This window comes from Pecten maximus, chromosome 2, assembly GCF_902652985.1.
Source record: "Pecten maximus chromosome 2, xPecMax1.1, whole genome shotgun sequence".
NCBI classification, from domain to species: Eukaryota; Metazoa; Mollusca; class Bivalvia; order Pectinida; family Pectinidae; genus Pecten; species Pecten maximus.
In genome coordinates, this window is record NC_047016.1 from 33,308,009 (window position 1) to 33,332,346 (window position 24,338).

The 24,338-nt window shown below is 37.2% G+C and overlaps 2 protein-coding genes across 2 annotated transcripts; both read right to left on the reverse strand.

Moving 5' to 3' along the window:
- Window positions 1-1,012: 1,012 nt before the first annotated feature.
- LOC117321844 (L-proline trans-4-hydroxylase-like) lies at window positions 1,013-9,752 on the reverse strand. Its single transcript, XM_033876435.1, has 9 exons — window positions 9,699-9,752; window positions 9,467-9,545; window positions 7,523-7,604; window positions 6,060-6,170; window positions 4,836-4,927; window positions 3,535-3,625; window positions 3,112-3,241; window positions 2,511-2,662; window positions 1,013-1,204 (listed from the first exon to the last, which is right to left on the reverse strand). The coding sequence occupies exons 1-9, from the start codon at window positions 9,712-9,714 to the stop codon at window positions 1,085-1,087; spliced, it is 873 nt and encodes a 290-aa protein (XP_033732326.1). The 5' UTR covers window positions 9,715-9,752; the 3' UTR covers window positions 1,013-1,084.
- A 1,587-nt stretch (window positions 9,753-11,339) lies between these two features.
- On the reverse strand, window positions 11,340-20,244 carry LOC117321845 (L-proline trans-4-hydroxylase-like). The gene is made up of 9 exons (XM_033876436.1): window positions 19,586-20,244; window positions 19,372-19,450; window positions 16,889-16,970; window positions 16,593-16,703; window positions 16,227-16,318; window positions 15,775-15,865; window positions 15,064-15,193; window positions 14,671-14,822; window positions 11,340-11,598 (listed from the first exon to the last, which is right to left on the reverse strand). The coding sequence occupies exons 1-9, from the start codon at window positions 19,599-19,601 to the stop codon at window positions 11,500-11,502; spliced, it is 852 nt and encodes a 283-aa protein (XP_033732327.1). The 5' UTR covers window positions 19,602-20,244; the 3' UTR covers window positions 11,340-11,499.
- Window positions 20,245-24,338: the final 4,094 nt, after the last annotated feature.

Genomic DNA, 24,338 nt, shown 5'->3' on the forward strand with positions numbered 1-24,338 from the left:
TTTGTGTGAAGTTTCATTGAAATTGGCCATTAAGTTTAGGAGGAGTTGTCCGGACAAACTTAATGTTATGGTTCTTATCGGAAAACCTGTTTATAGTGACCAGTTGCCATAGCAACCATAATTTTGTGAAAAATAAAGTGGCATGCACATCTACACATGGTCCTCTATATGTGTGTGAAGTTTCATTGAAATCGGCCCTTCGGTTTAGGAGGAGTTGTCCGGACAATCTTAAAATTATGGTTCTTATCGGAAAACCTGTTTAAAGTGACCAGTTGCCATAGCAACCATAATTTTGAAAGAAAAAAAAAAGTGGCATGCACATCTACACATGGTCCTCTATATTTGTGTGAAGTTTCATTGAAATTGGCCATTTAGTTTAGGAGGAGTTGTCCGGACAAACTTAAAGTTATGGTTCTTATCGGAAAACCTGTTTATAGTGACCAGTTGCCATAGCAACATTAATTTTAAAAAAAAAATGGCATGCACATCTACACATGATCATTAATATTTGTGTGAAGTGTCATCGGAATTGGCCCATTGGTTTAGGAGGAGTTGTCCGGACAAAATGCGTCTACAGACAGACGGACGGACGGACAGACAACCTGATTCCAGTATACCCCCCTAACTTCGTTGCGGGGGTATAATTATATATTAAAATAATTTGTCGCCATCTCGTCATTATTTAAATTGTTTACATGAGTTATAATTGAGGTTATTTTCTTGTAGCTAAGAACATGATAATGAAATAAGACTCTAGGTGACTACTACTAAAAAGTTTTTTATTCCGATGTGAAATATATCAAAATAACTGTCCAAACATTTGAGAGATAAAGGAGGGAATGTCCTGTTAACGGACACAATCCATGATGTTGTCTCTTTATTGAGCCAACAAAGACTACCTAAAACTTAATCATTGGCGATTCCACAAAAATAAATAATTTGACTTATTTCTGGCAGTCAAAATGTAAATAACACACTTGGTTGCGAACAAAAGAAAAAAATAGACCAGCAATCCAAGAATAATCCTTTTAATTAATACGAGAACAGTTTGAAATCTTTCGCTTAGAAGTAAAATTTTGTGATATTACGCTTGATCGTGTTTCTGGAAATTCGTTTTGATGGTATAATCTCTTTTGAGGTCGAGGAATATTTTCCCGTCCATGTCTGTATAGTTTGTGCATTCCTTAATAGCCGAGTTGGGTACCTAGCAACAGAATACAAAGGCAATATTTAACAGAATATACATAGAGTACTGTCGACACTGGATAAATAACATGAGGCCCATGAACCTTGACGGTCACCCGAGTTCTGATACATACATTTCATTTGATTATTATATACATTGTATCATATCTGGGCATTGAGAAGAAGAATGTTGAAATTTAAGTTAATTTGACTATTTCAGCTCCGCCAATCAGCCCCTGGGGGGTAATTCATAACCAGTATCAGAATACGATCAAACTGCCATCCAATACTAATAGTTATATTCAAATCATTTCTAGTAGTTATTCAACAAATGATTTCAAAAACGTTATTTCCGTATACACGTTTTTACCCCATCCCCGGAGAAACGCGATACCCCAGAGTCATGGAATTCACAAGTTTGGTAAAGCACCTTAATACCGTTCATTCTATGAAGAGTAATTTTTTTTTAATTTAAGTCAGTTTGACTGTTTTTGCCACACCTCTCTGTGCTCTAGGGAATGGGGCCATATGAATCACAATATTGGTTGACCTATGACCATGAAAACATTCTGCAAAATTTCATTAAAATTGGTTCAATGGTTTTTGAGAAGTAGACTGTAATTATTTATAGACGGGTGAACACGATGCATGACGGACGGCGATGGACAAAAGGCGATTGCAATAGGTCAATTCGTCTCAGGTAACCTAAAAAGGCAAATACATGTACATTGTACATACGATCTGCACTGCAGACACACAGCCTTAACTCTGAATGCACGTAATACATATATTGAAGTGCCCCATCTTGACATTGACCATATATATTTCACCAGTTCTCTGCATTACAGAAGCAGCGTTGGATCCTTGCAAGTAACATTGACTTTAAGGTGTTGCCATGAGCGTAAATAACAAAAGACCCAGCACACATACGAATCTTTCATCTGCTGAATTGACTAGATTAGCATTCCGGTAACTTAATTTTTGGCCTCTTGTAGTTGTAATGACGTCTAAATTGGGGAAGAAACCTTTGAGACATGCAGGAAACATAGGGAGTTTGGTTTGGTTTATTTTGTTTAACGTCCTATCAACAGCCAGGGTCATTTAAGGACGTACCAGGTTTGGAGGTGGAGGAAAGCCGGAGCACCCGGAGAAAAACCACCGACCTACGACCAACCCAGAGGTGGAGGGCTAGTGTTAAAGTGTCTGGACACCTAAACCACTCGGCCACTGCGGCCCCATATATAGGGAGTAAACCAATAGGATAACCTAACGGATACAATATCACAGAATGCTTTATGAGATGTATATAGATATAAAACGTTTACCTGGTGTAGTGGTGTATACCGTGGATGGTGGTGCTCTTTAGTTGGGTTGTTACTGGCCCTGTTATAAGCGGTCAGGAAGGCCCATCTCCTCTTGTCACTTGTGTTATCACTGCTCGAATGGATCAGGTTACAATGGAAGTAGATGACATCACCTGATTGTTGAAGAGAAATGACAGCTCATTTGTTCTTACGTTTACGTTGTATTGAGTAGAAAAGTAATGCTTACACCGCACCGTTAACATACTTATTTATCATGTTCCCCGACGTCATAATATGACACCATGAACACCATCATGACGCCATAAAAGTTATAGCGATTGCACGTGATTCCGATATGAAGGAAGACCATATTTGACCTATCCCTGTTGGTGTCTCCAACTCACTCATGATCTTCAGTACTAAATCACATAGCTGAGAAATACACTGACATTCCTCGGTTGAACTACGTTTTTGGAATGCATTGCATCCACCTCCTCCCCCTTTATTTTCAATTCATGAAATGTTTTTGATTAACTGAGAACAAAAAACAATCAATGAATCCGAAGTACTACTAGTATCTGGCTCTATTTTTGCATTAACCTGTCCTGAAAAACCGGCGTACCTGCTTCCATCTCTACGTAATGATGAGGGCAGAACTTAGCTATCTCGACCCTTCTCGCTTCATCCACAGCATACTGTTGTTTTACTGGTCGATGCTCTATTCGACCACATTTGTGTGACCCGCGTAAAATCTTCAAAAATGATATTCCATATTTAGGTACAATTTTCATATCTGAATCTGAGTAATATATTGTATTTGAATAATGACATGCAAGAAGACAGGACTGGCAAAACAAAACAAAAAATAATCAGAAATTTTAGTGAAAGCTAATGATTCGAATGTTTGGTTCATGCGATGAAATCGACAGCTTGCATCAGGGATTTTCATACTTATAATTATATCTTATTAACACATCGAGTAAATCTTCAATTTAAACAGACACACTACTGTTTAAAATGATTGCTGTTATGTTTACAATTTTACCTGGAGGCAGCTGTTTTCTTTCCTACAAGGATCAATTGCCACGAATACAGTACCCATGTCTGGGAACAGGCAGCCATTGTGATACCAGTACCTTTATACAGATGATAAGCTAAATAGTGTTTAATACAATATTTCATTTTTGCAATAACAATTGAAAAACAAGATTCACCAAATTAAATAATTATAACACATTCTTCAAGCAATCTATTCCAAAACTTGAACAAAAGACATAAGATATAATTGGTAAATAGCATGCCTCGTTATCACTGTCATATTTATTTAAGCCTCCAAGAGGTACACACGGAAAACGAGGAAAATTATATATAAACAAGGATGGATAGTATTGCAATACAAAGTCCCCTGCCTGAACCAGGAGTGCAACTATTTATTTCCCATTTTTTAAACTACGTGTTATACTGATCACGTATACCAAGTTTCGTTAAAAGCGGAGTAGTACTTTAGGATTGTCCAGACACGCCTCAACCAATGAGAAGCCGGCGGCCATTTTGAAAATTGGTTTTTTGAAAAAAAAAAATGTATGATGCACAACTACATGTTATACTGATCATGGATACCAAGTTTCGTTAAAATCGGAGTAGTACCTTAGGAGGAGTTGTCCGGACAAGTCTGAACCAATGAGAAGCCAGCAGCCATTTTGAAAAATGAATTTTTGGAGAAAAAAAAATGTGGGATGCACAACTACATGTTATACTGATAATGTATATCAAGTTTCGTTAAAATCGGAGTAGTACTTTAGGAGGAGTTGTCCGGACAAGTCTCAACCAATGAGAAGTCGGCGGCCATTTTGAAAATTGGTTTTTCGAAAAAAAAAAATGTGGGATGCACAACTACATGTTATACTGATCATGTATACCAAGTTTCATTAAAATCGGAGTAGTACTTTAGAAGGAGTTGTCCGGACAAGTCTCAACCAATGAGAAGTCGGCGGCCATTTTGAAAATTGGTTTTTCGAAGAAAAAAATGTGGGATGCACAACTACATGTTATACTGATCATGTATACCAAGTTTCATTAAAATCGGAGTAGTGCTTTAGAAGGAGTTGTCCGGACAACTATTGCGTGACAGACGGACGGACGGACGGACGGACGGACGGACGGACGGACGGACGGACGGACGGACGGACGGACAGACAGACAGACAGACAGACAGACAGACAGACAGACAGACAGACAGACAGACAGACAGACGGACGGAGGGTAAACCTATAGTCCCCCCGTTTTTCAAACGGCAGGGGACTAATAAGAACTACTAAATAGAAAATAGAGGAGATGTTAACAAACCCATAGTCCTGGTGCCATACGTGTCTGGCTCCTACACCGCCCTCCTTCATCATTAGTTTTGAGTGGTAGTGGTATACCTCCCCTCCAAGCAACTATAAGTGATTAATTAATATATACTTTGTATTGTGATCAAATGTATTATTTAGTAGTTTAATAAATTTTACGAATGTTTCATATTTATAGCATTTACATTTAATTAATTTTGACTTCGATAAGATCAATGCAGTGTGAAATGGACAAAATCCATTTTAAATCATTCGAGATGACAAATCATCTTACAAAATTATATCATAATTATCAAATGTCAACATTAAGAAATCAGATAGGTTAGTATGCTAGAGTTACCTACCATCAGAACATTGAATAGACTAAATGAAGGAAAATGCATATACATATAATGTATCTGTATGGGAATCATTTAAACTCATTTAGGGCACTGAGCAAACGTGACACTTCATGATCTTACACATTTCATATAAAACAGTTACCAAACTATCACATTGATATTAAAATCATGAATTGTTCTCTTTTATGTTTTTTTCTATATATACAAATTATTGATAAAATAATCTGATTGTCAGGAATGTCTACATGTTTCGGTTTAATCATTTGTTCAGTAAGCAAGTCATATGCGGGGAATATTAGTACAAAATGTTAAACGCACACAAGACAAAAAAGATTATAAGATTATGAATGCATTAAAAGTATTATAAACCAATATGTAAATGCATAACATAAATCAAATAAACAAAATAAATAAGCTGGTAAATCTCCAGCACAGAATTTCAGTGACAGTTAAAAAACAAAGTAGAGAACACCTAAATAATTAGATTTATTCTCTAATGAATAAATCAATTTATGAAAGTAGGACCGCCTTTGGGCTACTTAGGGGTTGTCTGTTATATTTTGGTGTTAATCCTTTGAAAATTACCGGAACATAACTTTCAACATCAGCCCGGAAATACGTTTTCGCATAGAGCATGCGCACAAGTCTTTTCTGTCACGGCCTGATCACAGTTATCAACGAAAATTTAGGTCAAATACGGATAAAATAACATTCTTAAAATGAGAACCAAGTAGGTATCAACGGAACCACTAGTTATATCAATTAGCATTATATCGCGTAGGGCAACATGATAATAAAGTATTTCAAAATGCGATCATGATGTCCACCGTAAAACTGTCTGATGGTCTCGATCCATCAACCTAAGTAACAAAATAAACCTTCTCCATGATCCCTGCAATCTTCTTACTCCTCGACACCATTCCAGTGACGTCAGTTCCGGGATGGGACCACATGACTTTATCAGTTTTCTTGCCTTCATATTCATTTTCCTGTGTATCAGAATAAATAATAATTGGCTCATTGACGCAAATGACATGAATTAAAAATGCGTTAAGTTCATAAAGATTGATAACATCTTTTTTTTTTATTGGAGCCATTGTCATTAAACACGGGTATAAATGGAAATACCTAGTTGGATCAGTGATGTTATTCATATCGCATTACTAACCACAGGACAGTAGTTGTTTCTGATAGAATAGACAGAAGGTGTCATGCTGCTGGTAAGCAATATTGGAATGTGCTCTTTGTAGAAAATGATTTTAAATGAAATGCCTTCTTTTGCAAAGTCCTACATGTCGGGCCTTCAAATTGTTCCAGCTGCTCACATTGCATGATTCGATAAAGGCGACTAAATTCGGAATTTATCTTTCTAAAACCTTTTCAATGCCCCCACCCTACAATTGTACTTTTCCAATATTTTGGAAGAAATAAAGAAATGAATGGACAGACTTTTCCTGACACAATACAGAGATCTAGTCGTGTGCCTTCGTGTTTGCCAAGACATATCCCAGTTCTAAAGAGAGCAACAATGAGCGCATCCCTCATTTTTAGCCTTTGTTTTGAGCTTTCGTCCCTTTTGGGAGGCTTTGGGTCCTGCTCATTGTCCGAGGCATACCAGAGTCTTTGCCAAGAGTTTTAGAAGACGATAAAGCTCGCCGAGTGGGTTTCGAAAGATAATTAAATCTATAAAAGTTCAAAGGTCAGGATGTCCACTAATGTGTTGCCAATGGAAAGATATGGGGACAAAGAACACAAATACACAAATATGAAAACCCTGACTCATACGGTTAACATAATGTGGCCAAGATTAAAGTTTTTAATAAAGAAGGTTACGGTCAAGGTTAGAAGACCCACAGTATTGCCATTGGAAACACCTTTGTTCTATCCTTTTTAGCATTGACAAAAACAGAAAAGAAATAACCTAGCTGTCTACGGACGCCGCCGCCGACGATTGGGTTAACATTAGCTCTACTTGCCGGCAAGCTAAAATGGTAGCATCTACTCTCTATTTGGCGTTCATCATTTTGGGAGTATAACAACTGTTTAACAAGTTGTCAGTATAATATGATCGTGTTTGGTGCCTTGCTGAGGGTCATTGACTGTATACCTCAGTGAGTCAGTTCCCCGCTATCACAAGGAGACAAGTAGCCTCCCGAAAACACACCCATTTAAGACATATGCTCTCTTGGTATATAACGACGGTCGTCATACAATAAAAAGTAAATCAATGTAAATCCGCCATTTTAATTCTCTATCGACAACCAGCAAGTGTATACGTTATTGCACCGATCGTGATTTAGTGAACAATGAATAATAATTTTACGAAGACGAACGTACTTACATAATACAAATGTTTGTTGATGGCATCTGATCCCTTTATAGTTTGTTCTATCATGGATAGTTCTTCCTTGTCCAGTACTCCCCTGGTTAAACAATAAAGGGTTGCTACATAATAACATACACCAAACGGTGTACAGCAAACGGATACTGTAAATCATTTATTTCGCGAATTTACCTCATCAAACGTATTTTCAAGAATACATGATTTCGCGAACGCTGATCTTAAATGGTTTTATTTTTGTGAATGATGAACTATTAGAGTCATGGAGTCCGCAAGACTCCTATATCAATACCCGATAGCTTTGTCATCCAAAGTTGATATTTTCGTTCAAATAAGCGCGAAGGATTTGATTTCGCGATTGTATCTCCTTGTGTATCAACGCAAAAATAAATCCCACGCGAAATATGCGATTTAAGTATATGGTTATTACAAATATTATTATGTAAAACATGGTTATTTACGGGTATATACGATGCATATAATTATATCAATCACTTGTACTAAACTATAGTTATACCAACAATGAAATGGATATAACTGTGCCATGCAAGAAAAACCGGCTCATTTCGGGTGGGCGGGTGGCACAGAGGCAACACACGTTTGCCTTTCACCCAGGCGGCCACGGTTTGATTCTCAGATTGGAAATTAAAACATATGTGATCACCTGGCCGAACACGTGGGTTTTCTACGGGTACTCGCGTTTCCTCTCACAGTAAGTTGGTATAACTTTCTTATTGTAAAAACTTTATTTACAGGTTAATGTTACAATATCTTTGTTGATCGGAAAATATCAGTACTGCAATATCAACACGTCATCAAAGTCTACATTTAAAAGGGGGAAGACTCAGGCGTTCCGGAAAGTCGAACCTTTCCTACAGTAAAGCTTAATGTGCCTTTAATACACTGGTGTACTACGGTATCATTACCACGCCACGTAAATCTATAAGTTGGAAAGTAGGTCAAGATAGAGAGATATAATAACTCCTCTCCTCTTGTATAACATATGACTATAGGAACCATATGGATATGAATTCAATTTTTTTTAAATTTTGCTAAATAATTTTGTTTTTCATGTAAGATAGGCAGCGTATGAAAAATTGATAAATTGTAGGGATAATGAACCCCCATTTCGTTTTTATCCCATCTTAATTTTTCGGACATCTTAGATTCACCCAATTTTGATCGCATCATTAACGCCTACTTAAAGATGCAGTTTTATGTAAATTATATCTACTATTAAATTAATGTTGAACCTTTTAGCTCAGAATTTGACACACTTTTGTATATCCTTATTTGTGGCAAGCTCATTCAGTGACTAGTATGTGTTAATAATGCATTGTAATCTGAATGCAGACTGTTACCACAGCAAGGACAACTTCGGGTGAATAAATTATCATTACTTAAACAACAAACACACACATCTTTAATACAAGTAAATAATTTACTCGTGTTCTTTACGAGTCTAAACAACGTACCCATTTTGTTTCGTTGCAAAATAATATCCAATTCATTTACACAGCGAAACAATGTAGGCAGTTCATTAACACATCTAAACAATATAGCTATCTCATTAACACATTGAAACAGTGTAGCCATTTCCTTTATACTGCCAAACTGTGTACCCATTTCCTTTACATTGCGTTCATCTGCTTCTAATGCAACTTTGAAGTTTATCTAGGTCATTTATGTAGATATCAACCTGATAACACTTGACTGAGATATAATAGTAGGCTGGTGTACTCCTGTAGAATAATTTGTTTTTGAAAGAGACATTTAAAGATTTTGCCGCATTTCACCCCCATGACTTTTACACAACGGAACAATGTAGCCAGTTCCTGTACAAGGCGAAACTGTGTACCGATATTTCCTTTACGTATCTAATCACATCTAAACAATTATCACATTACCTTTACACATCTAAACACTATACCCATTTCAACTTACCTAAGCAATATGTAACCATATTCGTCGAAGTCACGCTTAACATCTGCAGTGACTTCAAAAGTTTCACAAAATGTGTACTCTGAAAATAATTAGACATGGTGAAAAAATAAACTGAGAATCCAATTCAAAGCTGATCATTATAAAAAAAATATGATGAAAGAACAAATTCTGCTTAAGACATACACAAAACAACAGTGTTATAAATCATGTATGTCGAGTGTATAATACCTACCCGCGACTGAGGACATGCTGTCTTACGTGATGTGTGTTCAGGAACAGGTATAATCATCGCCTTATGTAATTGCTATCTCGAGATATTTGTATGATATCGGTTACTGTCAATTGTTTACCTGAACACGATCTATATATTATATATATATGTGTGTACAAGGGTAACAGATATGCTCCTGCCTGAAGATAAATATATTATACTGCAGTAGCTTAATAAATAAAACATCCACCATCACATGTACATGTTTTGAATGCACTTAATAGGTTCAGTTTTGTATTTCTACATAAAGTAAATGTTGTCTTTATGGTTAGACTATTTTTGGTTTTATCAGTTGCTTTAAGTCAACAAAATTATTTTTCAAATAAAACATTATTTCTAATGTATTCTTATACATGTATATTCCACAACAATGAATCCATGAATAAACTGTTACAGTAACAAGGTAAGGCTGCGTCTTAAAAACCTAAATAGAGGTCTCAACATTTTCCTGGTATGTAATCTGTTTCTATTACTGACACATGTTTCGATTCAAATGTACGCTTATCGTCAATTATTAATTGACGTAAGATCCAATTTCATGGTTTAATGCCATCAATATTCATTCAAGCATTGATGTCATTTTTTTTTAGTTTCATCGGGGTGTGAAAAAAAATTTGTTTGCAAACAGTATGAATCCTCGGATTCTTACAAAAGTTTGCAAACAATTTTTTTTTCATACCCCGATAAAACTAAAAAATAATTGACATCAACGCTTATAATTGATTTTTGAAAATAATTTTCTAATTTAAAACATGTTTTATGTACAATTTTACTGGTTTTAAATGGGATTCTTTTTCTCAAATCAATACGCAACGTCAATTGTCGTATTGTAACGTCACATTTTTCGCGCCATTCTCGGAATTTCTTTCATAGAAGAATGAAAAGAATTTTTCGACCAATCACATTCGAGTATTTACCATGAAAACAAATAAAAATTAATTATAGTGGTATGATAAAAAAATCTCAACCAATCAGAAAGCCGCATTGTGCGTACAAACAATGGAAACTTAATTATAGGACGTTAAACAATAAAAACCAATCCAAGCATGGTTTATAGACTCATAAGGGAATTTGAATACATGTAATAAATGTTGAATACATGAGCAAACCTTGAAAGCAATTCACTTAGCAGTCAAAAGAGACAACAATAGACACACAAGTCAAACTGTTTTTTGTGCATCCAAATCTAACGGTGATAGTTCAAATAAGATATGGATAATGGAATGGTTTCTGTGGAGGTAATAACAGTTGTTTTGAAGATTTAGCATAAACGTGTATTTTGCATATCAATGACACCTGCCATGTAAATCTAGGTCAAATCAAAGCAATTGTAAGTCTAACTGGAAACCGTGGGAGTGACATCGATCTTCATACTACACAAGAAACTACAAACAGGGAAACGGTTGGCGTCATTTCAGTTTTGCATTTATTAGGTGAAGGATTCCCGTATTGTTGAATTTCCGTTGAAGATTATGACTTTGGAAGATGAGACATAGAATTAAGTCATCCTTGTCTACAACAGCTCCACCCCACCCCCATTTGTGACTTAATGTTGGCGAATACTGACACTTAGTTAGTTCCATTTATAAAAAAACAAAGTCATCAAATCACAAACTTTTTATTACCATAGAATCATAATGTTTCCCTTTAACTCTTAAAAACTCTTAATTTATAAATGTATCTGAAAGCATAATCAACGTATATAATATTAATGCAAGGTTGATTTAATCATCTTCGTTACAGTGATTCATCATGTTCTGTTTTAACTTTTCGGCAGAATAGTCTTATATGCTGGTCCCATGAAACGCTTCCCATTCATGTCTGTGTAATTCGAACATGACTTAATTGCAGAGTTTGGAACCTGTAATAAACAATTGAGAAAGCTCATTATTATCACATATTATTCTATAACGGTTTCTATATTGTGGAACATTTTTCTCGGATTGAGAAATATGACAGGAGTTATATAACACAACCAATAAGATATTTAAGAGTGTAACGTTTCGATGACTACACAGTCATTTTCATTAGACTAACAATCTTAAATATCGTATTTTGTTGTGTTATATATTACTCCTATCACATTGTTTCCATATTGCAATGTATTGTGAAAGTCATTGTAACTGAAACTCAATGTGTTTTTGAAGGAAATCCAATAGGTGTTTTAGGAAGCTAAACAGCCTTTTTCAAACCAACAGTTGTTCTTCAAAACCCTAGTAGTTGTTTTTAGAAAACCCAATAGGTGCTTTTTCAGAAACCAAATCATTTCTTTTAGGAAACCCAATAGTTGATAATAGGTTTAATAAAACCATTTCAGTTCATGCGGTGATTTTATCATTTTATTTATAGTAACTTGTTTTTGGTATTCTACCGTTTATCTTGTGTAGTGGTCTATAGTGAAAACAATGTGTAGTGGTGTGTACTGTGGGTGAGGGTGGTCTATAGTGATTACCTTGTGTAGCGGTGTGTATTGAGGGTGAGGGTGGTCTATAGTGATTACCTTGTGTAGCGGTGTGTATTGTGGGTGAGGGTGGTCTATAGTGATTACGTTGTATAGCGGTGTGTATTGTGGGTGAGGGTGGTCTATAGAGTGGTGTGTATTGTGGGTGAAGGTGGTCTATATTGATTACCTTGTGTAGTGGTGTGTATTGTGGGTGAAGGTGGTCTATATTGATTACCTTGTGTAGTGGTGTGTATTGTGGGTGAAGGTGGTCTATATTGATTACCTTGTGTAGCGGTGTGTATTGAGGGTGAGGGTGGTCTATAGTGATGACCTTGTGTAGTGGTGTGTATTGTGGGTGAGGGTGGTCTATAGTGATTACCTTGTGTAGTGGTGTTTACTATGATGAGGGTGGTCTATAGTGATTACCTTGTGTAGCAGTGTGAACTGTGGGTGAGGGTTGTCTATAGTGATTACCTTGTGTAGTGGTGTGTACTGTGGGTGAGGGTGGTCTATATTGATTACCTTGTGTAGTGGTGTGTATTGTGGGTGAGGGTGGTGTATAGTGATTACCTTGTGTAGCGGTGTGTATTGTGGGTGAGGGTAGTCTATAGTGATGACCTTGTGTAGCAGTATTTATTGTGAGTGAGGGTGGTCTATAGTGATTACCTTGTATAGCGGTGTGTATTGTGGGTGAGGGTTGGGATGGTCTATAGTGATTACCTTGTGTAGTGGTGTGTATTGTGGGTGAGGGTGGTCTATAATGATTACCTTGTGTATTGGTGTGTATTGTGGGTGAGGGTGGTCTATAGTGATTACCTTGTGTAGCGGTGTGTATTGTGGGTCAGGGTGGTCTATAGTGATTACCTTGTGTAGCGGTGTGTATTGTGGGTCAGGGTGGTCTATATTGATTACCTTGTGTAGTGATTGTATTGTGGGTGAGGGTGGTCTAAAGTGATTACCTTGTGTAGTGGTGTGTATTGTGGGTGAGGGTTGTCTATAGTGATTACCTTGTGTAGTGGTGTGTATTGTGAGTGAGGGTGGTCTATAGTGAATACCTTGTGTAGCGGTGTGTATTGTGGGTGCGAGTGGTCTATAGTGATTACCTTGTGTAGTGGTGTGTATTGTGGGTGAGGGTGGTCTATAGTGATTACCTTGTGTAGCGGTGTGTATTGTGGGTGAGGGTGGTCTATAGTGAATACCTTGTGTAGCGGTGTGTATTATGGTTGAGGGTGGTCTATAGTGATTACCTTGTGTAGAGTTGTGTATTGTGGGTGAGGGTGTTCTATAGTGATTACCTTGGTAGCGGTGTGTATTGTGGGTGAGGGTGGTCTATAGCGATTACCTTGTGTAGTGGTGTGTATTGTGGTTGAGGATGGTCTATAGTGATTACCTTGTGTAGAGGTGTGTATTGTGGGTGAGGGTGTTCTATATTGATTACCTTGTGTAGTGGTGTGTATTGTGGGTGAGGGTTATCTATAGTGATGACCTTGTGTAGCGGTGTGTATGGTGGGTGAGGGTGGTCTAGAGTGATTACCTTGTGTAGTGGTGTGTATTGTGGGTGAGGGTGGTCAATAGTGATTACCTTGTGTAGCGGTGTGTATTGTGGGTGAGGGTTGGGATGGTCTATAATGATTACCTTGTGTAGTGGTGTGTATTGTGGGTGAGGGTGGTCTATAGTGATGACCTTGTGTAGCGGTGTGTATTGTGGGTCAGGGTTGTCTATAGTGATTACCTTGTTTAGCGGTGTGTATTGTGGGTGAGGGTGGTCTATAGTGATTACCTTGTGTAGCGGTGTGTATTGAGGGTCAGGGTGGTCTATAGTGATTACCTTGTGTAGTGGTGTGTATTGTGGGTGAGGGTGGTCTATAGTGATTACCTTGTGTAGCGGTGTATATTGTGGGTGAGGGTGGTCTTTAGTGATTACCTTGTGTAGCGGTGTGTATTGTGGGTGAGGGTGATATATAGTGATTACCTTGTGTAGCGGTGTGTATTGTGGGTGAGGGTGGTCTATAGTGATTACCTTGTGTAGTGGTGTGGGTTGGTCTATGTGATACTTGTGTAGTGGGTGTATTGAGTGAGGTGGGTGGTCATTGATACCTGTGTAGTGGTGTGTATTGTGGGTGAGGGTGGTCTATAGTGATTACCTTGTGTAGCGGTGTTTACTATGGTGAGGGTGGTCTATAGTGATTACCTTGTGTAGCGGTGTGTATTGTGGGTGAGGGTGATCTATTGTGATTACCTTGTGTATCGGTGTGTATTGTGGGTGAGGGTTGGGATGATCTATAATGATTACCTTGTGTAGTGGTGTGTACTGGGGTGAGGGTCGTCTATAGTGATTACCTTGTGTAGCGGTGTGTATTGTGGGTGAGGGTGGTCTATAGTGATTACTTTGTGTAGTGGTGTGTATTGTGGGTGAGGGTGATCTATTGTGATTACCTTGTGTATCTGTGTGTATTGTGGGTGAGGGTTGGGATGATTTATAATGATTACCTTGTGTAGTGGTGTGTACTGTGGGTGAGGGTCGTCTTGAGCAGGATTGTTACTGGCCCTGTTATAAGCGGTCAGGAAGGCCCATCTCCTCTTGTCACTTGTGTTATCACTGCTCGAATGGATCAGGTTACAATGGAAGAAAATTGCATCACCTAAGGGATGGAAATTAGCACAGAAATGAGGAATTAATGCATAATCACTGTCATATAAAATAACATAGTTTTTCCTTAAGTCTACTACTAGCTATCAACACAGTAGACTCTTTGCAACATTTTCAAGTCCTGAAATGACGAAATAGCTTTATTCTTTCAAAGCAACCTTTTGTACTATTTTATATATGTATTACACAAAGCATATGAAAACTGGTCAAGGTCAATAGCCATTGTTACTAACCTGCTTCCATTTCAATATATTCCAAAGGACACTGTTCCTGTATCTGTAGCATCCTGTCCTCGTCACAACCCATTTGTCCTATGACTCTGTGGTGGTCCAAACGTCCACATTTATGTGATCCTCTCAAGACCTTAAATCATGTTGTAATCATTATAAGTAAGTATGTGACGAGAATTATTAAATCTTCTTAGAAAGTTATAAACTTTATTATACCAGACATTAGACTACCCAAAACGTATTGATTATTTCATTGCAAACTCAAAGGGGTTCAGACACTAGTTAAAAATATATTTCGTCTTCTCCTACATAACACTAGTGATTGTGGTCATGCACATGGTGACAATGCACATATTACCGCATTTTGTGAACGGTAGTCTTGATAATATATAGAAATAATTTAGGCTCGTCAGGAGTCTCAGGACATACAAGAAATATACGCCATCATTAATATTAACCCGAGTTTCCTCTGGCTTTGACACCAACTTAGACATTCTGACGGATAGTCATACTCTAGCCATATATCTGTTAGAAGGTCTGTTGTCAGGGCCAAAGGAATCTCGGGTGTATCTATATTATAAACACGTACTTTACATACAATCTTAAGTGAACATGACTGCGATACAAGCTGAAATAATACCAATGGATTTCACCGTAACAAAAGACAACAACAACGAAAAAAACACACACACACAAATTCATTAGTCGTTTTACCTGTAGACAGCTGTTGTCCCTTCTACACGGATCCAAGGGGATGAAGACGGTGCCCATGTCAGGGAAGAGGTTTCCATAGAGATACCAATACCTATTGTTGTGGGGATAAGCACACATAGATCATGTTTCGATTATGCTCGTATATCAGATATAATTATATACCGTAAAATATCAACAACAACAACAACAAAGACATATGCATAGTGTTAATGGTAATGATGTGTTTGAATAGTTTAATTAATATGACTTAAATCATTCCTTTGCCGGTAATATGTGAATGGTACTAGAATATTTCAGGGTTACACTATTTGGTATGTATGCGTAGCACTTTAACAACAACAAATATAGTCTATAGTTTAAACAAATGAAGAACAAATATAACATGTATCATATAATATGTATACATTTTTTGTATATATTTAAATATATGGAAAACATTTGTACAAACTAACCCGTAGTCTTGGTGCCACACTGATCTGGCCCCAGTACCGGCGTCCTTCATCATCAGTTTGGTGTGGTAGTGGTATACTTCACCTCCTAACAGCTGATAAAACGTAAATAATTTTATACAGGAAACCGTCACTTTAACATCCCATCTGAATGTGTGTGTTGTCATACTCTTAATTAATTTATCACTTGAAAAATAATTTACATAATGATATTTCCAGTCTCGTCTTTAAACTGCAATTTGGCTGGCGAAATCCGATTTATTAGAATTTGCATTTGAAAGATTTTGAGTTGAACATTATGAAGAAATGTTAATTAAATCCCACCTTCTCCATCGTTAATTAAATTCTCCATTATTAACTAAATATCACCTTCTCCATTGTTCCAGCAATCTTTTCACATCGTGCTACCATTCCTGTGACGTCACTTCCAGGAAAAGACCACATGATCTTGTCGGTTCTTCTGTCACCATCGTGGGTATCCTTCATTACAAAATAAGATTTTTCTTTATCCTCTCTCTATTTGAGTGTGTGTGAAATCAGATAAATTGTACCATGCAATCGGAATTAAGATCTAGCGATCAGCATTATCTAAGAAAGGTAATGTAATAATAGTGGACAATAAGATTAATTTAGCATGTATTCTTTGATTTTCTTGCTGTACATACCAAGTATATGTGTTTAGTGATGGCATCTGATCCAGTTAATGTATGCTCAACCTTTGATAATTCCTCTTTGTCCAGGACCCCCCTAATTAAAATCAGACAAAAAGTGCTAAGAAGGCGTATGACATACATTGTATATATTTTTACAATATCGATATTTTAATTTAATCAAGACAAACAGATAAGGACGTTTTTTCAGGAAAAAGTAGACGGACACCATCCTCGATACTCACATTCGCTCTCTGCCCCTGGAATATGTCACGGCAAACCTTGTGCAGTGAGTGAAATTTAAAGCAACCCCTGGAGTATTATTTAGGTTTCTGTTACACTATGGAAACATGTTTGAAACAAGAAGATAGCTGATCTTCTGCTAATTACCATCAATCGGCATGGTACTGTTACATTATAACAGTGACAAGATATTGCTGAGATGTCCACGATTGATTGCACTTCACTACGCTACACCTACGAGGCCTGATTGATATGTTGTGAGCTTCATATTTAAGGATTTGAATTTTGCCGGACATATTGTATTATTTTTCAACATAATCCCCTTCAGTATCTTCACACTTTTGCCAGCGGTGTTTAAGGGCCTCAGTGCCACTTTTAAAGAACTCCTTTTCCTGGCTGTTCAGAACGTCATCCACTGCATGTATGGTGTCATCACCAGACTAAAAGTGGGTGCCTGAAATAGCTGTTTTGACTGAAAGTCTGATGGAGCGAGATCAGGTGAATAAGGTGGATGCTCAATCAATTTAAAGCCATTGCAATGACAGATTGTGAACAGGGGTATTGTCCTGATGGAAAAACACACATTTAGTGAGCTTTCCGCGGCGCTTAAGTTTAATATTTTACAGTAATTGCCTCAGAAGTGAAGCATAGTATGTGCCATTGATTGTTTGTACCTTTTGGAGATACATACTAGTAATCTATCAGCAGAATACCATCTGCATCTCTTTTGGAGAGCCATGGTGCTTCCATTGTTTCGATTGTTGTTTTGCTTCTGGGGTAAAATGATGAACTCGTGTTTCATCAATAGTGACAAATCTCTGAAGGAAGTTGGCATGATCTTCTTCAAAAAGGTTGAGATTAGCACGCGATATTGTGCGGCTGGTTTACTTCTACCTGACCAACTATCAGAAGTCTTGGTACCGATCGGGTCGTAAGCTTTCTCATTGCAAGATCCTCGATCAGAATGGAATGTACTCTTTCCTGTGAAATGCCAACTCTACTGACTATATATCTTTCTGTGACTCGTCTCTCAGTCGTTGCAACATTGACATGCCTTCCAGGACGGGGGCCATCCTCAAGGCTCTGTCGACCGCGCTTAAATTCCGCCACCCATCTTTTCGCTGTGGCATAATTTATAAGGGGGCATCTTTCCCTATTGTTGCTACCATATCATTATGGATATCCTTAGGTGTTAAACCTTTTCTCTACAAATATTGCATCACTGCTCTTTTACCGATTTTGTCAATTTCGTAAAAACCGCTTGTCTTGTTTACTTTATAGTGCTACCTCGTCGATATAAACTAACGAATTGAGACCAGTCCTTGGCTACACGGCCCTATATAGTTAGAGAATAGTAGGACATCATCGAGTCCCTCCTTCAATACGTGGTTCACAACATAGCAATCATCCCTCGTATCATAAATGTAGAGTAGTGTAGTTCAACCAGCCGACTATATGGTCTAAAGAACATATCAAAAACATTAATGATATCGCATATGTATATAGTGTATGTCAGTTAACACACCGGCTGTAGAAAATAAATAAATATCGAATTACAGAGCAGAAATATTAATGAGCCAAATAGAGAATAAGTGACATTATGTTGTGATTTGCTTCTGATGTTGGTACAATTGTTTTTGAATTATGTTCACTTCCAGTAAAGAAAAAGAAGAAACGTTGCTCGTTCACAACTCGACACACGGAATGAAAAAAGGAGAATCGACATGGGACGTGGTCGTGTAATATTAAGAGAGATGGAAAGAAAAATGCATCACAGTCCGACAAGGATGCAAATATATTCAAACAGATAAAAACAGAGTATATTTTAGTGAATCATTTGAACAATGACGCTGTCAAAATGTTCATTCAGAAATGATTTAGCATGAAGAAACATATGTTTATATATCGGTTGAGAGTCGCATGATTAGTCAGTTAAATAAATCAACACGCCAATCTCTTTCACACGTAGGGTTATGAAAGATAACATGTTCTCGTAAGGAAGCCTTCATGCAACTGGCCTATTTTCTGTCTTTCATCTTTGACTGTCATATCTATGATATAAGTAAGGTACATCTCTAACTTAACATACACATGTGTATTTGATCCAATACGATACAGAGCATTGAATATGTGTGTAATATTGAATGATGTAACATATAGATCAACCGGGCCCATTATGTACAGTTGTACACATACAAAATGTATATGGATAATATCATCGTCTCAATGGTAACAAAGTATTATACAAAACTCACCTTAATAGTATAAACCCATTCTCGTCAAACACCCGCTTGACATCTTCGTTTACTTCAAAAGTTTCACTGAAGAAGAATTCTGAAAGTTGAGATATGAACAAGTAGTAGCATTAGGAGTAATACAATATGTATTTCTATCTAACAACAAATCCATCAATATATTATTCGAGTTAAAAACTTAAACACGACTGCTATGGAATAAATCTTTACTTACTAGAACTTTGTGACATTGTTAGAATAGAGTGTGTCTTATTATTTGGTCGTCACATCACTTATATTGCCAATATAATCAATTCACTCTAAACAGTCAACATTCAGAAAAAGACAGCTATCATAAAAGCGATACGTTCTAAATGATAACTGATATAATCACCGATATAACCTGATATAACTGATAGGCTGTGTACTTGACCTTCAACTTTTGACAGCCAGATTTGTGCGATATCTGTATGAGTGTGGGCCAGTTTGTGTACTTACCGGAAACAAATGTGCGATTGGAGACTCTACAGTTGACATCTGATCAGATCAGATTGATCAGATCCCAAAAGTCTTCCTTACTCCTAAGTTGTTCCCTTCGTTGGTCTCGTGTCGCTTTCTTTTCGCTTGAGGAACTGACAGTTAAAATACCTACATCACGCTTGTCACCCTCAGTTACTATCCAATGCTTAAACATTTACGGCCCTATATTGACCAAAATGTTACATCATGTTGTTATTTCTCCCCGATCGATGATCTTGTTCTCCCGTCCTTCCATAGCAAGGATATCGAAAATAAAAATACCGACAGTCACAGCGAAAACGTTTGATACCCCGTTTCAGGGAAAACAACAACACCAGTCTACATAAATCAACTTTACACATCAGTTAATACCGCCACCATTGGTAAAACTACAGCAATACAATACGTTTAACAGGCAGTAAGGTTATTTAACTACAGTTGAATTCATCATTTTCCCCCTAAAATCTGCCATCACTAAAGAAGAAAATACGTCCTAAATCCCCAAACAATGCGCCCTAACCTTAATTTATGGTGAAACCCATGCTTCATGGCGAAATCCATTGCATGCAACAAGTGGACAAACATACTTTCTCGAAAATTGTCCGGTGTTAGGGAGTTTATCAAAGAAGGAATTGTTTTTTGCAATATAAAACGATTATCTTGGTCAGCATTTATCGTCTTTTTGCTCCCAATTAGTCCGAAAAAATACTGCAGGTAGCGGGATGATCTTTTGATTCCAAATATACACATATATTTTTTTTGTTCTTTGAAATTATTCAATATACATTTGTCCTCGTTTGCTGAATTTTGGGGTATGTGCCTGCACGCGACAACCTGATTCTTATGAAGAGTAAGGCAAAGACTCAAAGTATACAATGTATAAATATGTTACATATCACCCTCCTGGACAACAAAACTGCTTATATTTTTATTGTTTACTTGATCAGATTATGTATTGTGTATTTATGCAATTTTCAAAACCATACCAATTCATATATAGATATGTAAATTATATATTGACAAACATTTGGGAGACAAGCTATGCTATTGTAGATTGAATAAATATATTAAATAATTGCTTTTGGACCTATTTCTTCAATTTTTTGATAAAATATTATCCTAATGAGAGTTGTCTCCTTTGAAAAATGTGGAACAGTATAAATTGTCTAATGTGAGCATTTTCACATTGTTTTCTTTTTCAGTTTCACTCCAAGAAGGGATAGTTTAACTCCAGAGGGACTCTTTTACCAAATATTAGCACCCTAGTACAACTATAAAGTGATGTGTTGATAGCTTTCAATACTTGCACAAAGAAACTAAAAAGTCTGTTTTCCCCAAAACTCCGGCAAGGGATAGTTTAACCCCACATTACACAGGGAACCTAATACCAAGTATTACTATGCCTTTCAACATTCGCAACATAAACTTAACGCAAAAATGCTCCAAAAATTAAAAACAAACAAACAAACAGATTTGGAAATGAAATATGTGAGGCCTCCAGCTTTTGCCACTCACTCTTAGCTCTACGTGTCATGTTTGGATCATTTGCGACACGCTTGGCCAATGCATTGTCATTATTGACATTGAAATCATGCGTTGGGCCATTTTTGTGTCACGCTGCTCTCGAAGAGGATCGTGACTATATATTGGTCCTCTGAAAACATTTAGGCATGCAGTTGCAAAACAAACAAGTTTGCCAATAGCTCGCACGAAAACATTTGAAGGAAGTTTTTCTTTAAAGAAAGTTCATTTCTTCAAACGACCATGGTATGCCTCGACACCCCAACGATTTTTAGTGCACGTTCTGTCTTCATTTGCCTGCAATGTATCAACTTGGGATTTTCCAGCAGGCAGAAAGGATGGCATCTTTGCATCATACCCCATCTCAGCAAGAACATCAAGGACATCCCTGAACTCACGATCAACTATGACAATGTCATGATTGCCAAGCCAACCAAGCCTTCAGAAATTCAACATTGTCAATGATGAGTTTGGCGATGGACGCATCATTGACACTTCCGAAGTAAGGTCCAATAGTATCCAATACATAGCCATCTGGTAAAACAATGGACATAAACTTGAGGTAATTTGTTTTTTACTGTCCACAATATGATGACCTCTGAAAAGCATGTTGGGAACTTTTGTTGAGGTAAATGTAAGTTCCATCTAGGATTACACTCGCTTTGTCGCCAAAAAAAAATGTTTTTGTATACACTGTGTTATGGTGCATTGTTTCCGTGCGTGTTATATGATTTATACCAAGGTGTTTTGGCACAAGAGAGATGTTCAGAGCATGTGTGTGGTGAGTGCGTATGTGTGTTTTAGGAGGCTGCGGTATGTCTGTGTTATGTCTGCTTGTGATAGGCCGGAACTTTTGCCGATTTATAGTGCTACCTCACTGAAGCAAATGCCGAAGACACCCAGCAGGACACCCCACCTGGTCACATTATACTGACAACGGGCGAACCAGTCGTCCCACTCCTAATATGCTGAGCGCTAAGCAGGAGTAGCAACTACCATTTTAAAAACTCTGGTATGTCTCGGCCAGGGGACAGAACCCAAAGCCTTCCTATCAGGGGCGAACGCTCAACTAAAGGCCAAAAGTGAGGCATTGTCAACGGAGACATTCGGGAGAAGAACGTTGCTAAGAAAGAAGAGAAAAGATAAGATCCGAAATTTAGTCACCTCTTACGATCATGCAATGGGGGCAACAGGTACAATTCTTACGCCCAACCTGCAGGGCTATTTTGAAAAGTACCTCCCTGCAGATTGTTTTATATATGACAACTTTACCGGTTTACCATAGATATTTAACATGATGGTCCAAATAATTGCCAAATATTTTGGGTGTACAAGAACCGGAAGTAGTTGTACCAATTCCGTAAAAAGGTATTTTGGGGGTTTAAGATTGTGTAATATTTTTAATAGATATTTTTGTTGCATAAATGCATCTATGATTTGCAGTAAATATCAATCTAAAGAAAATAATAACCTTTTGAAGCAAAAAAAAAAAAAAAAAGTTAAATGTGCGTTATTTTGACTAAAAATGGAACCCTGTCACACTCCCATGTATGGTGATATTACAATGGTCATTGAACAGGCCCCTGGGACCTTATGAATGTTTTAAACATATTGCATGGGTTGTCTCATATAGTACTACAAATACCACCCGGTAATTATTAAATTGGCTCGTGGGCAAAATTCAATGTAACCTGTAACAGGTCCTTTGTGTAGAAAAAAAATCTATTTTTCTTTAGGTTTACTCCAGGAAGGGATGCTCTTACTCCAGAGGGACTCTATTGCCGAATATCAGCACCCTAGTACAATTATAAAGTGATGTATTAATACCTTCCATCACTTGCACCAATATATATAGGTATTTCTAACTATTTTTTAATATAAACCTAGACATGTCCCTGTGGTGCAACCCCCACATGGACCATATTACCATAAATACCTATGCCTTTCAACACTTGCACCAAAAACTTAACATTTGAAAAACCAACGCCGACGCCGGAGTGACAACATAAGCTCTCCCTCTTCTCCGAAGAGACGAGCTAAAAAATGCACATTTCTGATGGATTTTAGTATAAAAAAAACATAACAGAGAAAGGTGACAGGAACCGGAAATGTTATTTGCAACAGGAAATGGACAATGGGTTGCATGCTAGGTACTTACTGTGATCTTCATCGTGTCTTCACTTTGTCTTGTGAAAATATCGCGCGTGAATCAAATATCATACACACATATAGTAATGCATTTATTAATCAAGATAATAAGTACAATGAAGAATAATCTAAGAAGATTACAGATAAATCGACCATACTTACACATACATACCTTTCTGCTATCTTCTCTTTGTATTTCATAGGCCAAACGCGTTTTTATTTCAGAAAATAAAAGTATAGGAAAGATGTGAAACCGATAGATAACAATTACGAATTATGCACATGTTCCAGTATAATTTTATCTCCAGCTCCATGAAGAAATTGGCCAAATCTCGAGGAATTTCATAATCGACAGCAGTGCTTGTCTTGAGTTTTTACGTGTATATCATGATATACAGTAATCCGTATGACATTACAGGAAAATGTCACCTGTGGCATCAAATGTTGAGCACTTTTGTTAAATGATCATGGTAGGAACATATGTACATGTTTCGTAGGGCACTGGGTTCATGCAAGGAGACTCACGTTGTCATTCAGTTCCCTCCATGTCCTTTCTTCATCCGTTTATCCTCTTTGTTTGTCTACCTGTAATTGTGTGCATACTTACAATATAAACATCTGTTGATGATAAGAAATTCGTTGTTAAAGCTTCAAGTATAACATGAAATAATAACTTTACTGGAGATAAGTGTAATTAGTGCACGTGCAAGATACTCCCACTAGCACATGACAGCTCAACGCGATCAACCTAAAAACCGTCCATGGTTACATTACCTTTAGGATTCGGTATTTCTGATGCC

What these genes read in the sequence shown, in the direction of transcription:
- LOC117321844 (XM_033876435.1), bottom strand. An exon ending in TCAACAAACATTTGTATTAT is followed by an intron (nt 6,171 to 7,522) that starts GTAAGTACGTTC and finishes TCTGATACACAG; the next exon opens with GAAAATGAATATGAAGGCAA. An exon ending in TTACGTAGAGATGGAAGCAG is followed by an intron (nt 2,663 to 3,111) that starts GTACGCCGGTTT and finishes TTCAACAATCAG; the next exon opens with GTGATGTCATCTACTTCCAT.
- LOC117321845 (XM_033876436.1), bottom strand. An exon ending in AATGGGTTTATACTATTAAG is followed by an intron (nt 16,971 to 19,371) that starts GTGAGTTTTGTA and finishes GATTTTAATTAG; the next exon opens with GGGGGTCCTGGACAAAGAGG. An exon ending in TCACTAAACACATATACTTG is followed by an intron (nt 16,704 to 16,888) that starts GTATGTACAGCA and finishes TTTGTAATGAAG; the next exon opens with GATACCCACGATGGTGACAG.